Here is an 18975-nt window from a genome sequence, read left to right as displayed (position 1 = left end):
GTTCACCAAACCCTTACCCAAAGTTTTATAACACCTTTATCTTATTTGACATCTCCTCCCCATCATTGCAGTGGAGATTGGACCCAGGGCCTTCATACTAAGCTACACCCTAGCCCTTTAAGATTTTATTTATTTATTTATTTATCTATCTATTTATTTATTTATTTATAGGGCTGGGGATTTAGCTCAGAGGTGCCACCATAGCCTGGCCAGCAAGCACAAGGACCTGAGTTGGATCCCCAGTACCCCCCACCCAAAAAAATTTTTTTTTTTAAAGACAGGGTCTTGTCAAGTGGCTAGATTGTCCAGGTTGGCCTGGAACTTGCAATCCTCCTGTCTCAGCCTCCCTGACTTCTTTTCAGTATGTATTGAACAACTACTGGGTATAAATTGTACCATTCCACCACTTGTCAGGGCAGGTCTTTCACAAGCTGCTTCTCAGCCTCTTTTCATCAGTCAAATAGGGTCTGATTCTTCCTTTGAAGGGAAATAATATGTGGGTGAACTGTGAAATGGCAACCTCTGCAGACAGAAGGGACAGTCTATATCTGGCTGCTGGCTGGAGGCCGCCCCTTTCCCTGATGCAGTCCCTCTTCTACTGCCAGAGTTGCCCTCATCTGTACTTTCAGGTTCAGGAGAGTGTGGCTGGAGGCCAAAGGTGTATCCAAGAAAATCAAAAGTCCAGAGCTGCAGGTTAGGGGTAGGGAGTCAGATATGTTGGGTTGAGAAGCCTGGTGACTTCCTGAAAGAGGTACCCAGTGGTGGATCCCTCCCTGCACAGTAGGCTATGCTTACTACACATATTTTATCTTCATAATTACCCCATTTTTGAGGCTCAAAAAAGGATAGGGACTTTCTAGTAAGTGGCCCAACTGCAATCAGAGCCCAATTTTTTTTTTTTTTCTGGTACTGGGGATCGAACTCAGGTCCTTGCACTTGCACAGCATGTGGTGTAACCACTGAGCTACATCCCCAGCCCTCAGAGCCCAGATTTACCTTTCATATAAGTCTGTTTCTGTCTCTGTCTCTGTCTCTCTCTCTCTCTCCCCCTCTCCCTACCCTCCCCCTCTCCCTCTCCCTCTCTCTTTGCTGCCTGGGTACTAGTCAAACTCAGGTCTTTGACCTGAGCTACATCCCCAGCGCTTTAATGGGGGGGTGCAGTGCTGGGAGGGCCTTTGAACTAAACTAAATCCCCAGACTGACTTACTTTCTGTCTGTCTGTCTGGGGTTTTTTTGTTTTTTATTTTTGGTACCGGGGATCGAACTCGGGTCCTTGCGCTTGTGCAGCAGGCGAGGAAACCACTGAGCTAAATCCCTGGCCGGCCCGTGTCTGTCTGTCTGTCTTTCTGACAGAGTCTTGCTAAGTTCCTAAATTGCCCAGGCTGAGCTCAAACTTGTAATCCTCCTGCTTCAGCCTCCTGAGTACTGGGATTTACAGGTAGGTATGCACCACCATGCCCAACCCCTATACCTTCTTGTAAGAGGCCTTCCACCTAGCTGGATCCACATTTAGAAGCCAATAGTTACTGCAGGGCTCATTGTGATGACAGGTGTGAGTGTGTGTGCGTGCGTGTGTGTGTGTGTGTGTGTGTGTGCGCGCTCGTGCGCGCTGATTTTAAGGGTGGACTCAGGGAAGACTTCCAGGAAGAGGACTTTCTTAAACTGAAGGATGAATAGGAGCTTGCTTAACAGACAGAAAAGGCAGAGGGACCAGAGGGGCTACGAGCTGGTAAGAATGTGGCCCACTCTGGCACTGGCACCTGGAGGAAGTGATGAGGGCAGACGGGCAGGGATTAGTGGATGCCATACAGTGGGTTTGGAAAGAGAATGTTTGAAAGGAAGAAAATTTGAAGGTGGAAGCTTGAGTCCTTAGAGCTTGGGCTGGGGACACAGAGTCAGGTTAGCAGACAGAAACCTGGTATTTGGAGGAGGAAGGAAACTTTGTAGTCAGATGGGGTGGTACACATCTTTTTTTGTTCCCCCCTAGTAATGAAGATTGAATCCAGGGCCTTCATCCTGAGCTACATTCCCAGTCTTTAAAATATTTTTTTGGGGGGGGGTACCAGGGATGGAACTCGGGTCCTTGCGCTTTCAAGGCAGGTGATGGAACCACTGAGCTAAATCCTCAGCCCCTCTTTTTTAAATTTTTGAGACAGGCAGTGGTTTCACCACCTGCTGCACAAGTGCAAGGACCAGAGTTCGATTTCCAGTACCAAAAAAAAAAAAAAAAGAGACAGGGTCTCACTAAGTGGCTAAATTGTCCAGTCTAGGCTCAAATTTGTGACTGTCCTCTCTTAACCTCCAAGAGTGCTGGGATTACAGGCACGCGTCACCATTCTGATTGGTGTTACACATCTGTAGTCCCAGCTACCTGGGAGGCTGAGGCAGGAGAATCATGAGTTCTAGCCCAGCCTGGGCAATTTAGTGGCTATCTCAAAAATAAAAATCTATATATGTATCTATTTATCTATATATCTATCTATATCATCTAGATACACACACACACACACACACACACACACACACATATCGAGGATGTAGCTCAGCACAAAGGCCCTGGGTTCAATCCACAAAAAAATAAAATAAACAACAGTTAGATCCTATCTCAAAAAACTTAAAGAAAGAGGAGGGAAAAAAATTTTTTCTTTGAAAAGAGGAGGTGGGGATTTAGCTCAGTGGTTCCGGTGCCTGCCTCGCAAGCACCAGGTCCTGAGTTCAATCCCTGGTACCAAAAACAAAACAAAACAAAACAAAGCAATAAAAAAATAAAAAAGAGGAGGGAAATTTCTGCTAGAGTCTACCTGGCTTCAGATATGTCGAGGTCTTCTTGGTCTTAAGTCAAAGTCTGATTCAGCTGTGGGGAAATCCCTTGGCGACGAAAGGAAGGAAGCTACTGTGGACTCATCAGAAGAGACAGTCACAGTCACAGTTTTTAGCAGCTACATTTGGGGTTAACTACCAAAAGTAAGAAAGCAGATGTGAGAGCTGTTCCTGTATGGTGGGAACAGAGAGCTGGAACTGGGAGTTGAGGGTTGGAAGTGTGGCTCTGGACAAGTCATGCTTCCTCTTTGAAAGTGGGAAAAACAACAGTGCCCATCTCTGGGGTTTAAGTGAAAGAATATTTGGGAGAGTAACTGGCACAGAGGAGGACAAGTCACAATTGCTAATGAAACAAAACAATCCTGGCACGTCCCTGACATAGGGCCTCACTGGGGGCTGTTTCCAGGGAAGGAACCAGTGCCTTCTGGCCTCTGCTGGCAGTGAATTTTCTACTGCACAGATACGATCATGCCATTATGCAGCTCCTTAACCTTCCATGACTCCCTACTGCCTTTCAGATAAAGCCTAAATTCTTCAACTTTACCAACAAAATCCTTCATGATCAGGCCCCTGTGGTCTTTCCCAGGCTTACTGGAGTCTCTTGCACTCACTACCTCCCCTGGCACATGCACTGTTCCACATCCACACTTAAGTGTTGTCAGTGCTCCTATAGCTTGGTACTTCTCCAGACCCTTCTGCTGGAATCTCTGCTGCTTCTTCTTCAGTACTCCCTCTGGATGTCACTTCCTCTAGAAAGTGCTGCTAAATCTGCTGCATGACTGACTTTTCCCAGTTCTCCTAGGACCTTCCACTTCTCAGCACTCTCAGCACTGAGCTCTCTTTATTTATTTATCTTCCTGGTACTGGGGATAGATCTGAGTTATATCCCTACCTTTCTTTTGTTTCTTAATTTTGAAATAATGTCTCACTAGATAGCCAGGCCTAAACTGGCAATCCTGAACTCAGATTTGCAATGCTGCCTCAGCCTCCCAGAGTGCTGGGATTATAGGCCTGCACTTGCCAGGCTTTAGCTCTTTTTTTTTTTTTTTGGTACCGGGGATCGAACTCAGGACCTGGCATTTGCCAGCCAGGTGGCAGCACCACTGAGTTAAATCCCTGGCCCTAGCTCTCTATTTTATTAGTTGTTTTCCCCACAAGAGTCTAAGAGGGAATTCAGTATCTGTTTAATGAATGAATGAAAAGGGAGTAGTTTTGAGGGGAAAACAGTCACTGTATACTGACCAGATATCTCAACAGGTATCTATTTCAGTAGGAGAGGAATGACCAGGAGCCATGATTCACAGATGAGCAAACTAAGGCTAAAGTAATCTTACTTTGCCTGGCATTCAAATTCCTGAGCTCCTGCGTATGAGACATCACCCTGGGCTTTTCAGTGTCTGCAAGGTGTGTAGGCTAAGAATGTCCACATTGGGGTTCATAGTGAGACCCTATCTCCAAAAAACAAAAAACAAAATCCAAATTCCCTGAGTTGAAGTGACCAGCCAGAGAAGACTTGGATCTGTATCCCAGTGTTCTACCCTACAGGGACTCAATCCTATCCTTTCTTCCCCCACTTCAAGAGTCAGTATCCTTCTGAGAGTATTTAGACCTGTGGACAGCCTCAATCCAGTGCTGACACACATGGGATGCTTGGCCAGGGCCCACCCCACTGGATGAAAAAGCCACAGAGATGGCTGATGGGATTGAAGACTGTGTGGCCAAGTTGTACTCCAAGAGGTAGGTAGGGCCCTCAGGTGTCACCTAGGGAAGTCTGAGAGATGTTCCCTGGAGTTCTAGTCTTCTCCCCTAGGCTTATCAGTAACCAGTTCATCCTCAGCTGCCAATCTCCCTTTGACCTCCACTCTTTCAGGAGACTAGGAGGTCAGAGAGAAGAGTACCTGCAGGATAATGACGTGTAGATGTCAGGCATCTTAACACCTTTATTAAATTGACTTCCTGAGGCCACGTGTTCCCTGATGCAAGCATCTAGTCCTTTGCTTCCCCAGTACCCAGCATACTGCCTACAATGCAGGAAATGGTTGATAAAAGAAGCAATGAATTACATTTTTGTATTCATCAAGTGCTTAGTCTGTAGGTGTTAAGTGTCAATTCCTAGCATTTCACTTTCTCTCACAAGATTCTCAGAGCTGCCAGGTGCCGTGGAAGCCATAGGTGAGGAAACTGAGGTGTGGGGCTGTTAATGGATTCCTTCAAGGTTATACAATGGCAGCTCCCAGTCTCCCACTGGAGGCTAAGCACGGGTGTGTGTGTGTGGGGGGGATGAATTGGGGCTACTGGCAGAGGATTGTCAGGCAGAAATGATTGGCTCACATGATTAGGTGTGAAGAAACCAGTTAGAGCATCCCCAGAAGAGCTTAGCAGGAGTGACTCCTTAGAACCAAGGGCTGGTTCTTGCCCTGAGATGTAGACCCAGCTCTTCTTTAGCTGGTTCTAGCACAAAGAAAACTGCCAATTCAGCTTTGCAGCTGGGAATCTTCAAGGTACCTGAACCTCTTAAAAAGGAGCCTTCCAGTGCTCTCTCATCACTGTGGTTCCAAGAGGTGCATTCCCTCTAACAAAGCCTACTTGCCGTTTTGGCGGGGTGGGCATCCCAGCACTTATGGAAGGTGTGCTAAGGGCTTGTTTACTTGTGAACCCCATTATTGCATTCTGGGTCTTAGTAAAAGGCTGCTGACATTCTATGCTGACTGCCTGCTGAGGACAGTGGACAGGTGACCGGCAGAAAAAGATGGGAGTTTAGCTAGCTCAGCACTGATAGCGTGCAGGGCAACACCAAAAGTGGCCTTTCTCCCTGGTGGGCTCTCGTTAACACAGGGCCGGGTAAACGCTCCACTGGGGCAATAACTATGCACATTTACCGAGCCCTAGGAGGAATGGGAATCACGTGGCCCTCGAGGGCGGCGCCCTCAGCTGAGATGGAGTTTACTTCAAAGGTAATCACAGGAGGCTTTCTGGAGGAGGCGGAAAATTTATGGCGGTCCATTGTGGCTTTTTTCAACAGTGAGGATGAGCTTAACGCTCTAGGGACCAAGTAGCTCCAGAGATGAGCTTCTTGTTGGGGAACAAGCCCAGGAGGCAACGGGTTCCGGCTGGGAGAAAAGCCTCGGGGGCTGGAGTCGCGGGATCAGATCCGACTTGGGTCCCCCGACCTGTCCTTCCACAGTTTTTCAGGAATAGAAGCGCCACGACCACGCCAGGTCGGTGCAGTGGGGCCGGGGTGCTGGGTGCAGGCCACGAGGACCCGGGAGCCCATAGCAGAGCACGCTTGGCCCGGGTTGTGCCTGCAGGCTTGGCGGGGCCTCTTCGTTCCGCCAGGGTCCAGACGCCTGGCCCGCAAGGGCGAGGCGCGCGCTTCCCAGGGAGCCCAACTGCGGAGCCAGCGGCCTGCGCGGGGTTGCGGTGGCACGAGAGGGCCATCTGCCTGGGTGCGGAGAACTGCAGATTCCGCGGTACGAGGCGCGGCCCCTCCCGGCCCCCAGCTCGGCGCGCACGCACCTACCCACGCCCGCCAGCGCCAGCGGCCCGAACCCCAGTGCCAGGCCCAGACCAGGACTGGGCGCTGGAGGCGGTGCAGGGATTAGTGGACCCCTCCCCCGAGCTCTCCCCCTGCCCCGCCCGAGGCGGCGAGGACCCCCTAGGCCCGAGGGTAGCTCAGGAGCTTCGTCCCGGCGGTGCCCCGCTGGAGACTCGGCTTCGCCAGGCGGGGGCCGCACGGCTGCAGGCCGCGGTGCGGGCGCGCTGTCGCGCTGCAGCCTGTCTCTGGTCGGGGGGGTGGGCTCAGCGCTGAGGTCGCAGGGCCTCTTTCCTCCGCAGAGGCCACGGGCGGGCAGTGCCCGGGCGGGTAACCCGACCCGGCTCCCCTAGCAGCTCACCCCGCAAGGCCGGGCAGGGGGAGGAGAGAGATGGGGGGAGGGAGAAGTGGGGTGGTGGGTGAGGGGCTGTGGGGACCCCTGGGCCGAGTGCCTGGCCCATCTGCACTGCTCTAGGGCGGCTTCCCGCGGCCCCCCGGAGAAGCCAGCCCCCTGCCTCTTGGGCGTCGAGCCTGCGGCAGGCGGGAGCCCTGGGGCTGCACAGGCTTGGCTCGGGGAGGCAGACCCGAGCTGCTGCCTCCATTTTGTTTCCTGCTTAGCTAGGTCTGTGGTAGTGGTGGTGTAGGTTTGGGGTGCGGCCGAGCAGGGAGTTCACCTGCGGCTGCGCCTGCTCGTGGCCTGAGGCCTCGAAGACCCCAGCCCCAGCCCCCAGGTGAGCCCTACGGCAGGAGGAAGTTTGCCTTGGCCTCGGGCCGAAACGACCGGGCAGAGGGCAGGTGCCCAGTGGATGGGGAGCCTGGGCTGTAACCTAAGATGGTGGCCGGGACTGACTCGGGCCCGAGCGGGGCGGTCGGACAGGCCTCAGCCAAGCCAGGTGCCGTTGGGGTTGGGGTTCGAGACGGCAGAGTGCTGTAGCAGTGTGCAGCCCCAGGGACTACGCTGCGCCCCGAGGTAGGTGAGGGGATTGGAATGCCACCCACGACGCCCGCAAGCCGGGACAGCCAGAGGCGCGCGAGGCCCCTGGGGAGCTCGCCTCAGGCCCCGCCCGGACAGTCAAGCCGGCCCGTAGGCCTGGGCCGCAGAGCGGGCGCTCAGGGGGAGGGGAGGGGGCGCAGCGGCAGCTCCGCTGATTGGGCAGCGCGCTCATGAGCCCGACTTCACCCGCCCTGAACCCCGAAGAGTGAGGCGAGGGAGCGCGCGCGCGGTGGGGGAAGGGGTGCGCGCGCACTCGGGGCCCCCGCTGCTGCACGCGGGCCGGCGCGAGGCGCTCGGTCGCACGCGCCGCCGCGGGGGCGCGCGCGGTGGGGGTGTGAGGAGGAGGCGGCGGCGGCGGCGGCGGAGGAGGCGGAGGAGGAGGAGGAATAGGCCGGGGCAGGTCGAGCTCGCTGCCTTCTCCCCAGAAGAGAACCGCGGGGGGAGGGGGGATACGGCGAGCGGCTCCGCTCTCCCCACCGTTCCGCTCGCGCCCCAGTGTAATGAGGGTCACCCCCTCCCCCCAGCTGGCCCGGGAGGGGGCGCGGGGCACGGTAACTAGTGCGCTGGGTTGGGCGGCGGGTGGCGGGCGGGCGGGCGCCAGCAGAGAGGAGGCGGCCGGGCGGGGAAGATGGTGGTAGCCGTGAGGTGAGGGGCTCGGGGGAGGGTCGGGCGCGGCGGGGTTGTTGGCTGGGGCGCTGCAACTGAGGGCCCCTTCCCCCTCCTCCATCACTACTAGCCGGGCTCAGGCCTAGGTGGCCGGGCTGTCGCGAACTTCCTCCCGCCGCGGCCCGTGCCCGGCCGCTCGCCTGCGAGCACCTCGGCCTTCGCCTCCCCTCAGGTAGCCAACTAGGGGGCCGCAGGGGCAGCAAACTTTGCTTGCTGCTGAATATTGATGAATTCGATCGGCACTGCCGGGAGGTGTTACCGCAGCTGCGGGAAGGAGCGTGGCCCGGGCAGGCGGCGGCGGCGGCGTCGGCAGCAGCCATGTTTGTCAAGCTGTAGCAGCTGCTGTTACCCTAAGTGGGCTTCTCCTGCCGCCTGCTTTTCTCCGCTGGCCGCGTCCTGGTCTGTGGACCCTGAAGCTGCGGACCGAGTAGGCCTGCAGTCAAGGAGAGCTTTGGGGTGAACCCGCCGCGGTCGACTGGTCTGAGGCCTGCGCACGGCCGCTCCAAGGCTCCGGCGACGGCTGGGCTCAGGGTGCAGCGCTATTGTGACCGCTGCGCCCGAGCGAGCCAGGAAGGAGGAGGGGTACCTTTTTGTGCAGCGTCCAGAAGCCCCCTGGAACCCGGCAGCTCGCTCCCTTCAAGAAATCCGGCCACTGGACCTCGGGCGGGGGAGGATTAGGAGGATTCCTGTTTGAGATTTGGGAATTTTGGCTGCCAAAGGGATTTAATTTTTAGTTCAGCCCAAGTGTCCACCAATCTGCAGTGCAGGAAAAAGGGACGGGCTGTTTCCATGTGGCAGGATTTGCTTAGCTCCGGGAAGATGGAGTTTGCGGAGGCTCACCGAAGCCATTTTTCCATCGGGAGAACTTTTTTAGACCTTGGAAGTGCAGCAGAAAGGCATAGAAGCCACTAGGCCTTGAGAAGTGACTGCCATTTTGAAGAGAAGCGTCAGATGGCCTATTAATTTAGATTAATTGCTATGTTTTTGGATTCCAGGTTGATGCCGCCCCAGGATGGATCAGACCTGTGAACTATCTAGAAGAAATTGTCTGCTGACCTTTTCCAATCCAGTGAATTTAGATGCCCCTGAAGACAAGGACAGCCCTTTCGGTAATGGTCAATCCAATTTTACTGAGCCACTTAATGGGTGTACTATGCAGTTACCGACTGCTAGTGGAACATCCCAAAATGCTTATGGACAAGATTCTCCATCTTGTTACATTCCACTGCGGAGACTACAGGATTTGGCCTCCATGATCAATGTAGAATATTTAAATGGGTCTGCTGATGGATCAGAATCCTTTCAAGACCCTGAAAAAAGTGATTCAAGAGCTCAGTCGCCAATTGTTTGCACTTCCTTGAGTCCTGGAGGTCCAACAGCACTTGCTATGAAACAGGAACCCTCTTGTAATAACTCCCCTGAACTTCAGTTAAAAGTAACAAAGACTATCAAGAATGGCTTTCTGCACTTTGAGAATTTTACTTGTGTGGACAATACAGATGTAGATTCTGAAATGGACCCAGAACAGCCAGTCACAGAGGATGAGAGTATAGAGGAGATCTTTGAGGACACTCAGATCAATGCCACCTGCAAATATGAGCCTAAATCAGAGAATGGTGTAGAAGTGGCCATGGAAAGTGAACAAGACAGCACACCAGAGAGTAGACACGGTGCAGTCAAATCGCCATTCTTGCCATTAGCTCCTCAAACTGAAACACAGAAAAATAAGCAAAGAGATGAAGTGGACGGCAGCAATGAAAAAGCAGCCCTTCTCCCAGTCCCCTTTTCACTAGGAGATACAAACAGTACCATAGAAGAGCAATTAAATTCAATAAATTTATCTTTTCAGGATGATCCAGACTCCAGTACCAGTACATTAGGAAACATGCTAGAATTACCTGGAACTTCATCATCATCTACTTCACAGGAATTGCCATTTGTAAGCAGTTTTTGGTACAACTTAAATATATACATGAATATATATATAGGCCACTTAAAGGAAAACATCTGATTTGTTTCTGGTTATCAATTCAAAGCTGAAAGCTACTAAATGATAAACTTTTTAGGGGGAAATTCTAATTTGATTTTTAAGTTTATGTGTTGTCAGAGTTTTGTTCTTTTCAGCCTTCCCCAAATACCTTTCCATTGAAAATTCACTAAGTATTAAACTTTTAAGGGCGTTTGAGTTTGGGTTTAATTTTTCAAAAGTTAGGTGATGCATTTGATAAGCTTTAAAAAACTTCAGCCTACTGGTATAAATACAGGTGAACCAATTTGTTAGTTGGAGTCCTCTAATTTCACGTAGTCATGGCTTATTTTTTTAGTTGATAGCGACTTGCTGCAGGTTAAAGTGCATTTTGGGTACAGATTAAAAGTTTAAGATGAGAAAGCTTTCTTGGATATCAGTTTAAATTGGGTTAATTTTTCTGTCTGGTGAAGCCACTGAATTGTATGCTTTTGATAACTGCTACCATCAGTAGGGCCTTTAATCTTTTCTAGTTTTAAATTTTGAAGTGTGTTGACACACAAATAGAAATGCAGAACTCTGAGCTTGTTTTCAGCTTTAAATCTTTGATTCTGATTTTGTTTCTGCCCAGATACCACATTGTTGTGGTCAGTGGTAATGTCACCAAAGAGGATTGATTTATTTTTTGGGCCAATAGATGCTTTGGAAATATGTGAAGATTTGATAATGAAAATTTTTACAATATGTGAAGATTGTTTTGAGTGTATTAAACATTCATTCTACCATACATCCCTGTTCTTTAAAGTTACAGAGGGAGAATGTGGGTGTGTCGCTTTTGTTTCTGTTGATTCATATCTTAAATATGCTTTAATACTCTGGTTCCTTAGCTTGGCAGTTGTAGACTTGAAAAATTGCTTTGGTGATTAGCTTGAGTTTGTATTTTCCTAGACCTTTTAAGGTGATTAGGCTGGTTTGAAAACTTACTGGCAGAAACTTAACTGTTTCTTGGGGTTCATGTTGAAATTAATTGTATGTAGTTAATCTCCTTGTTGTCACATGTTAATTTATTCTTTGGTTTTTTGAGCTGGGCTTTTTGTATAGTTCAGGATGGCCTTGAACTCATGGCAATCCTCTTGCCTCAGCCTCCTGAGTGCTGGGATTATAGGCACATGCCATCATGCCTGGCCGGCTTCACATGTAAATTTAGATGTGAGGATGAAGATAAACATTTCTCTAGAAGCATGCACATAGAAATGTAAACCTTTGGGCCAGGGGCTTAGCTCAGTGGTTCTGCTGCCTGCCTCGCAAGCAAGGTACCAAGGTACCAAGTTTGATCCCCGGTACCAAAGAACAAAAAAAAGAAATGTAAACCTTTGATACATCATAGCAAACGAATGTTACTGGAGTATTGGTTCTGTTAAAAACAAATTGTAGGGCTGGAGATTTAGCCCAGTGGTTCTGCCACCTGCCTTGAAAGCTCAAGGACGTGAGTTCGATCCCCGGTACCAAAAATCAAAACAAAACGAAACAAAACAGAACAAATTGTGCCTGTAGGCAGTGTGTTATATGTCTAATGTGATAATTAGCAAACTTGTATAAATGTAGAATTTTTTTTTTCAGGGAGAAAAATTGCTCAAAGAATTTATGAGTGTAAAGGAGAAAGTTTCTAATTTATTATCTTATTTGTTTTTGCTTTTTTTTTTTGGTACCGGGGATCGAACTCTGGTCCTTCGGCTTGCAAGGCAGGCAGCATAACTACTGAGCTAAATCCCCAGGCCTGTCTTTGTTTTTTTGAGACAGGGTCTCTGCCTCGAACTCACAGGTGATTCTCCTGCCTCAGCCACTTTCTGGGATTACAGGTGTATGCCACCACACCTAGCTTTTTTCCTTTCCTTTTTTTTTTTTTTTCATACCGGGGATCAAATTCAGGACCTTGTGCTTGCCAGGCAGGCAGTGGAACTTGTGGGTTTTTTTTTTTTTTCTTTTGGTACCGGGGATCGAACTCCGGTCCTTAGCTTGCGAGGCAGGCGGTGGAACCATTGAGCTAAATCCCTGGCTACTTGTGGTTTTTTTGAGACAAGGTCTTGCTGTGTAGTCCATGCTGGTCTTGAACTCATTATGAGCCCAGGCTGGCCTCAAATTTGGGGCAGCCTTCCTGCCTCAACCTATCAGTGCTGGGATTACAGGTGTGTATCACCACGCTCAGCTCTTAGATTGAGAATTTAAAATGAAGTCAGCCTCAGAATAGGAATTTAGCTAAACAGTAGTTTGGGAAAGATATAATTAAAAAAATTCTTGGCCAGGTGTGGTGGTACAATGCCTGTAATCCCAACACTGTGAGGGTGAGGCAAGAGGATTACAAATTCCAGCCTAGGGGCCTCGGGTTTAGCTCAGTGGTTCCGCTGCCTGCTTTGCAAGCGCAGGGTCCCAAGTTCGATCCCGGGTACCAAAAAAAAAGTAACAAATTCCAGCCTGGCCTGGGTAATTTAGTGGCTTAGTGAGACCCTGTCTCATTTTAAAAAGTGCTGGGTGGGCCAGGGATTTAGCTCAGTGGTTTTGCTGACTGCTGTGCAATGTAAGGGCCCAAGTTCGATCCTCGGTACCAAAAAAAAAAAAAAGGGGCTGGGTATGTAGCTCAGAGCAAGGGCCCTGTGTTCAATTCCTAGAAACCTTTCCCACCCAGTCTTGAGGTACACCTGTAATCCAGCATTTCAGAGGCTGAGTTGATGGGATTGTAAACTCAAGGCCAGCTTGGACTACATAGTAAGACTGTCTCAAAACAAACAAAAAACTAAACAAAACAATAAAAATAATTCTGTGTACTCATATGATGTAGATTGTTGATAGTTAATTTAAATTCACTGATCTGCACTTAAAAGGCCTATGCTTAGGGTAGAAATTTCGGAAAATCCTTAGCAAATGTTGACTTTTATTCTCTGTGTAACATTATTATTGTTATTAGTATTTATTTATTTAGGTTTTTTGAGACCAGGTCCTTGCTATGTAGTTCAGGCTGGCCTTCAACTTGCATTGATCTTTTGTCAGCTTCCCAAGTGCTGAGATTGTAGGCATGTGCCACCACACCTGTCTCTGTATAATATTATAGAATAAAATTCTATTGCGAATAGGTAACCATAGTTATTAGGGTGCTAAGTCTTGTCTAACATGAGAGGAAGATGCATAAATCAAGTGTTTTCTGTTGTTTTGTTTTTGTTTTTTTTTTCCCCCCAGTACCAGGGGTTGAACTCAGGACCTTTTCTGTTGTAAACCTAGTGTTGAGCACACTATTTACTTCCTGTCAGGAATAAGCAAGCAGCCTCTTCAGTTTTCCTTCTGGTGTTCTAATTTTTTTTCCCCACTCCTGTGCTAAGGTTCCAACCCAGGGCCTTGTGCTCTCTAGGCGAGCAGTGAATGACACCCTCAGTCCCTCTTTAATTATTTTCTTTGTGTATAGTGATGTGAAATGATTGTTGTATGTAGCTTTTAATCCTGATCTGTTCCTTTTTTTTTTTTTGTGGAACAGGGGAATTGAACTCAGGGCCTTTGCACTGAGCTACCACCCTAGCCCTGTTTTTGAGACAGTGTCTCATCAAGTTGCCAAGTCACTGGTGGTGAATCTATGGCATGTGTGCTGCAGCAGGCTGTTATTATTGAAAGCTATATTTTACTTTTTGAAACAGGGTCAAAATTGGAGTATTAAATGAACATGACATTTTCAGAGGGCACTTGGGGATTGTTTGTGTAGAATGGATGTACACTAGTAATAGGGCCCTAGAAATTCAGATTGAGTCATTTTCTGCTGAGAGATGATATAATAAAATTAAGGTTTGGAAGAGACCTAGAGATCTGCTAAGGATGTTGGAGTTTCTTAGAATAGTAATTGAGACTTAGACTTAGGCATGGTGGCCTGCGCCTGTAAGTAATCCCAGTACACTATGAGGTTAAGATGGGAGGATCACAATTTCAAGCTCACCCTGGACAATTTAGTGAAACTGTTTCAAATAAAAACTTAAAGGGCCGGGGCAGTAATATAGGTTAGTGAGAAGGCTCCAGGTTCAATATTCAGTTCCATGCGTGTGCATGTGCACCCCCTTCCCCCCCCAAAAAAGGAAAGGAAAAAGACAGTAGTCAGTACTAGAAAGAAAGAAGATGCATCTAAAAAATTATAGTATTTCAACGGGAGAAAATTGGTAGCACTGTTGGGATTATTGGAAGCAAAGATTGGATCCTAGATTTGAAGAATGAGAGACGTGAGTACAGAAGATGTCCAAGGTTAAAATGTTGGTGCCTGAGACAAAATTATTTCTCAGGGGTTTTCTCCTCTGCCATCATCCTAGCAATTCTCTGCTCCTGTCTTTCCTCTCTGAGAAGAAAATTGATCTGACATATTCTCTTGACACTCTCCTGCTGAGGAACCTTGATTTATTCCTCGGATCTTCATTTTCAGCCTTTCCACTATGTCAGTTTTTCTGCCTAAAACCTTGATGGCATCTTCTTATTCTAAAGGAATCTTCCTCTTAAAATTGTAACTCCTTTTTTTTGAAAGTTATCTACTTCATTTATCTCTCTCATGCTCTGTGGTTTTACTTCTGTATCCTTCACTCTTCTGAAACTATTCTTTCATAAATCACAAATGACACCCTCTCCATTACTTAGCCTGCCAGATTTGCAGCGTTTTGATCATCACTCTTTTTTGACTTCTTGCTCTTTTTCTTCCTCTGCTTTATCTGTGGTATCATCAACTTTTATTGATTCATCTTACTGCTTCTCTGCTGTATGAGATCGTCACTCTGAACTTTCAGACCAAGAAATTCTAATTACCATCTTGTCTGAGATTCTCTTAAATGTAATGTTAACAATTTGGACCTATCTATCTCTCTCTTTTTTTTTTTTTGGTACTGGGAATTGAACTTGGGTCCTTGTGCTTGTGCAGCAGGCAGTGAAACCACTGAGCTAAATCCCTGGCCCTCTCTTTTTTTTTTTTTGAGAAAGGGTCTCATTATTTAGTTCAAACTGCCCTCAAACTTTCAGTGATCCTCCTGCCTCACTCAGCCTCCTGAGTGAACCTCTTATTGCCAAGCATGTTTCTTTTGTGTTAATGATGACATCATGTTCCTGTTCATTTTAAAGGTAGAAACCTTGGGGTCACTGATTCACATAAATGATTAAAACATTTTGGAGTATCTCCTCTGTACTAGACACTGCTAGTATTTTTATTTTTTTTAGTAACAGGGATCGAACTCGGGTCCTTGTGCTTGCGAGGCAAGTGGTGGAACCACTGAGCTAAATCCCCGGCCGCTGCTAGTATTTTTAAAAAAGAAAGAGCTGGGCATGGTGCACAACTATAATCCCAGCTACTGGAGAGGCTGAGGCAGGGGGAGTGTAAGATCAGGTAAGATCAGTGTAAGGCCAGTGGGGCAATTTAGTGAGACTTTGTTTCAAAACAAAAGAAAATGCTCATAAGGAACTTCACTGTGAGGTTAAGACAAATACAAAAAATAGCAATATAGAATACTAAATGGTCTAGTAGGTAGTACATATGTAATACTTTGAAAATGTGGAGGAAGTCATGCCTTGAGTTATTTTTTTTTCTGGTACCTGGGATGGAACTCAGGATCTTGTGTTTTCGAGGCAGATGTGGCGCCACTGAGCTAAATCCCTTGCCCTGAATGCCTAGAGTTTTTTTTTTTTTGGTGGTACTGGGGATCGAACTCCAGTCCTTGCGCTTGTGCAGCAGGTGGTGAAACCACTGAGCTAAATCCCAGGTGGCCTAGAGTTACTAAGGAGGACTTCACAAAGTGGTTATTTATATTTTGAGCAGATACATGTCAGTAAGGGAATATCATAGGCAAGTGACAAGGAATTTATAGTCGTATGGGTGGGACAGGCTTATCAGAAGATAAAAGGTATAAATCTAAGCCTGTATGCCATGCTGTATAGTTGACTTTTTTTTTACTACATTATACAGATTCCCTCAGATTTTATTCATTTCCATTGTTGTACCAGGAAGCATTTATTACCAGTCTTTAATTTTTTGCTCTAACTCTATATGCTTATATAAAAATTTTTTCTCAATATTTTGTTTTATTAGTACATGTTTGTAGTTCATGTAGTTTACAGTCATTTTGGGGAGTGGTTACATGTACATACTACAGCTTGTTATGCTGTATAAAATTATTCCTAGCTCTAAAATTAGAAATCTATTTAAGGGTGTACCTTCATTGTTTCACTCTTCATGGTTTCCTCATAAAACCCAAATTCATTGTCCCCCTCCCCTTTTTTTTTTAATGGGATCTCTGTTGCCGGTGCTGGTCTCTGAACACTAGTTCTTGACCAGTCCTCCTGTCTCAGCCTCCTGAGTAGTTTGAGTCTATGGGTGTGGGAGATTATTCCTGGCTTCATTTTTGTTTCTATTATACTACCTATTTAGTTGGAGAAAGCCCTTAATCTCTCTGAGGCCCAGCTCCTCACATTTAAATTGAGGATAGTATTTTCTTTGCGCAGTTGTTGAGAAGACGCAACAAAATAATTTATATGAGCCAGGTGCTGTGTGCACTTGTAATCCCAGCTACTCAGGAGACTTGAGGTAAGAGGATTTCGTGAGCCCAGGAGTTCCAGACTAGCCTGAGCAACATAGTAAGACCACTGTCCCATAAGTAAGCAATTAATCTGAAGCAAGTAGCACAGTGCTAGCCCTGAAGTAGGTGCTCAGTAAGTGATGGTTGTTTCTGTGTCGAGAGTATGTATGAAAGATGGAGTTGTGAATTTGAGGAAGATGTCTTTGAAATTTTGTTCTTTCAAACTTTTCCTGCTTATTTGACAGATAATATGGAATTTCCATTTTTGTTTTAACTCTTGGGAATTTGTTCCATTTTTGTTTGATGATTAGAAGAATTTGGGATAACTAGTTTTCAGTATCGTTACTGCTAAAGGGTATAACTTCATTACATTTTTGTTTTTTGCTGGCTGTTCTTTGTCATACACATTTCATTTTTTATTCTTGGTTTTTAGAAAAATCGCTTTAAAGGAGAGCCTACCTTTCTTTCTGATGATGGATTTGATTTTAATTGAATCATTTCTGAAACTTCTTTAAATGATCTCAAAGCCTTTTAAAGCGTTCAGTCCCTAGCATTACCATACAAACACAAAAACAACAACAAAAGAGTTGAAGGTGTAACTCAATGGTAGAGTGCTTGCTTAACATGTGGGAGGTTCTGAGTTTGATTCCTTTAACTACATACACTCACAAAATAGTTATGTAAATGACATAAACATGTAGCCTTTTGGGATTGGCTTTTTTCACTGGTGAGCCATTCAAGTTGTTGATTATATCAATAATTATTTTTTGTTATTATTTTGCAGTATTGGGAATTGAACCCAGGGCTTTCATACTGAGTTACATCCTAGCCTTTAAAAAAAAAAGTTATCTGCCTATTTATGTATTTAAATTTAAATATAAAATGTTGAAGATGGCTGGGCATGGTGGTGCACACCTGCAGTCCCAGCATCTGGGAGGCTGAGGCAGGAGGATCACTGTGAGTTCAAGGCCAGCCTGAACTAATAGTGAGACCCTGTCTCAAAAAAAAAAAAAGATATTGAAGATTGAATCCCAGCCCTATGCACTGAGCTATGGGGTGTGAACTGAGCTACCTCCTCAGCCTCTTTTTTTCTTTTTTTGTATTTAAGAATATTTGTGGATATTTTTTAGATCAGCACATTCAGTTTTTTTTGTTTTGTTTTGTTTTGTTTTTTGCGGTACCAGGGATTGAACTCAGGACCATGCACTTGGGAGGCAGGTGCGGTGCCTCTGAGCTAAATCCCCAGCCCTAATAGGTTTTTTTTTTTCCTTTGGTACTGGGGATCCAACTTGGGTCCTTGGGCTTGTGAGGCAGGCGGCGGCACCACTGAGCTAAATCCCCGGCCCAGTACATTCAGTTTTTAACTTTTCTCTTCACAAACAGAAGAGCTCTTTCAATAGACTTTCTAAAATATTATTAAAATAGAGCTTCAAGGGCCGGGGATTTAGCTCAGTGGTGCCGCTGCCTGCCTCACAAGGGCAAGGTCCAGAGTTCAAGCCTTGGTGCCAAAAAAAAATTTGAGCTTCTAAATAAATATTCTATACAAAGGATCCTCAGCCTGTTTTTAATATTTGTATATTTATTATTATTTGTTTTTGTTTTGTTTTTTGAGACAGGGTGTCACTTTGTAGTTTAGGCCTTGAACTCATTAGCCCGCGCGTTGGCCTCCAACTACTGGTGATCCTCTTTGTTTTATCCTCTCCTGAGTGCTGGGATTATAGGTGTGTACCACCACACCCAGCTGTTTTTTATTTTCTATAATTTGAATAGGAGATGTCTAGGTGTTGAATTTTTGTCTTGAGTTTGAGACAGGGTGTCACAGAGTCCCTGAGTTGCCCAGGCTTGGCTCCAATTTGTAATCATCCTACCTCAATTATAAATATGTTCAGCACATCTGGCTGAGCAGGGGTTGGGGGTGGGGTGGAGGGTGGTTTGTTTGTTTGTTTTTGTTTTTTTTTTTTGAGACAGAGTTTCCTTATGTAGCCCAGACTGGAGCAATCCTTCTGTTTCAAGCTTCCTGAGTGCTGGGATTGGGATTACAGGTGTGCTCCACCATGCCCGGGGCCTGAATGTTCCTTTTGTTTACTGAGTAATTTTTTATGGCAAATACACAGTAGCTTAGGTAGGTTAACTGTTCATCTATTCAAGGACATTTGGATAGATTTTTGCTTTTTAGGCAGGGTCCCTAAATTGTTAGGTTGGCCTTGAACTACCAATCCTCCTGCTTCAGTCTCTTGCACTGGGATTGTAGGGATGCACCACTACACCCAACTGATCCTAGTGTTTGACTACTAAAATAAAAAGTGTTTTGGTCAGGCTTGGTGGCACATGCCATAGTCTCAGTAGTTTGTGAAGCTTGAGGGAGTAAGATGGCAAGTCCATACCTAGCTTGGGCAACTCAGGGACTCAACATAAAAAC

At 46.8% G+C, this 18975-nt stretch overlaps 1 protein-coding gene across 19 annotated transcripts in view; it reads left to right on the top strand.

Moving 5' to 3' along the window:
* The first annotated feature begins 6036 nt into the window (after window positions 1-6036).
* Nsd1 (nuclear receptor binding SET domain protein 1) overlaps window positions 6037-18975 on the top strand; it is a 138027-nt gene continuing 125088 nt past the window's right edge. For 2 of the 19 annotated variants that reach the window (XM_021238737.2, XM_004836291.4), the window contains exons 1-3: window positions 7674-7897; window positions 9008-9121; window positions 9862-9951. In XM_021238737.2, the coding sequence (XP_021094396.2) occupies window positions 9092-9121; window positions 9862-9951 (120 nt within the window). In that variant the 5' untranslated portion in view covers window positions 7674-7897; window positions 9008-9091. The other 17 variants (XM_087194781.1, XM_087194777.1, XM_087194775.1 and 14 more) reach the window with 17 other exon arrangements.

Source organism: Heterocephalus glaber, unplaced genomic scaffold (genome assembly GCF_053883595.1).
Source record: "Heterocephalus glaber isolate CG9 unplaced genomic scaffold, H.glaber_assembly_v1.0 deba00001606, whole genome shotgun sequence".
NCBI classification, from domain to species: domain Eukaryota; kingdom Metazoa; phylum Chordata; class Mammalia; order Rodentia; family Bathyergidae; genus Heterocephalus; species Heterocephalus glaber.
Note: the sequence above shows the minus strand (reverse complement) of the source record. Positions and strands in the feature narration are given on the sequence as shown.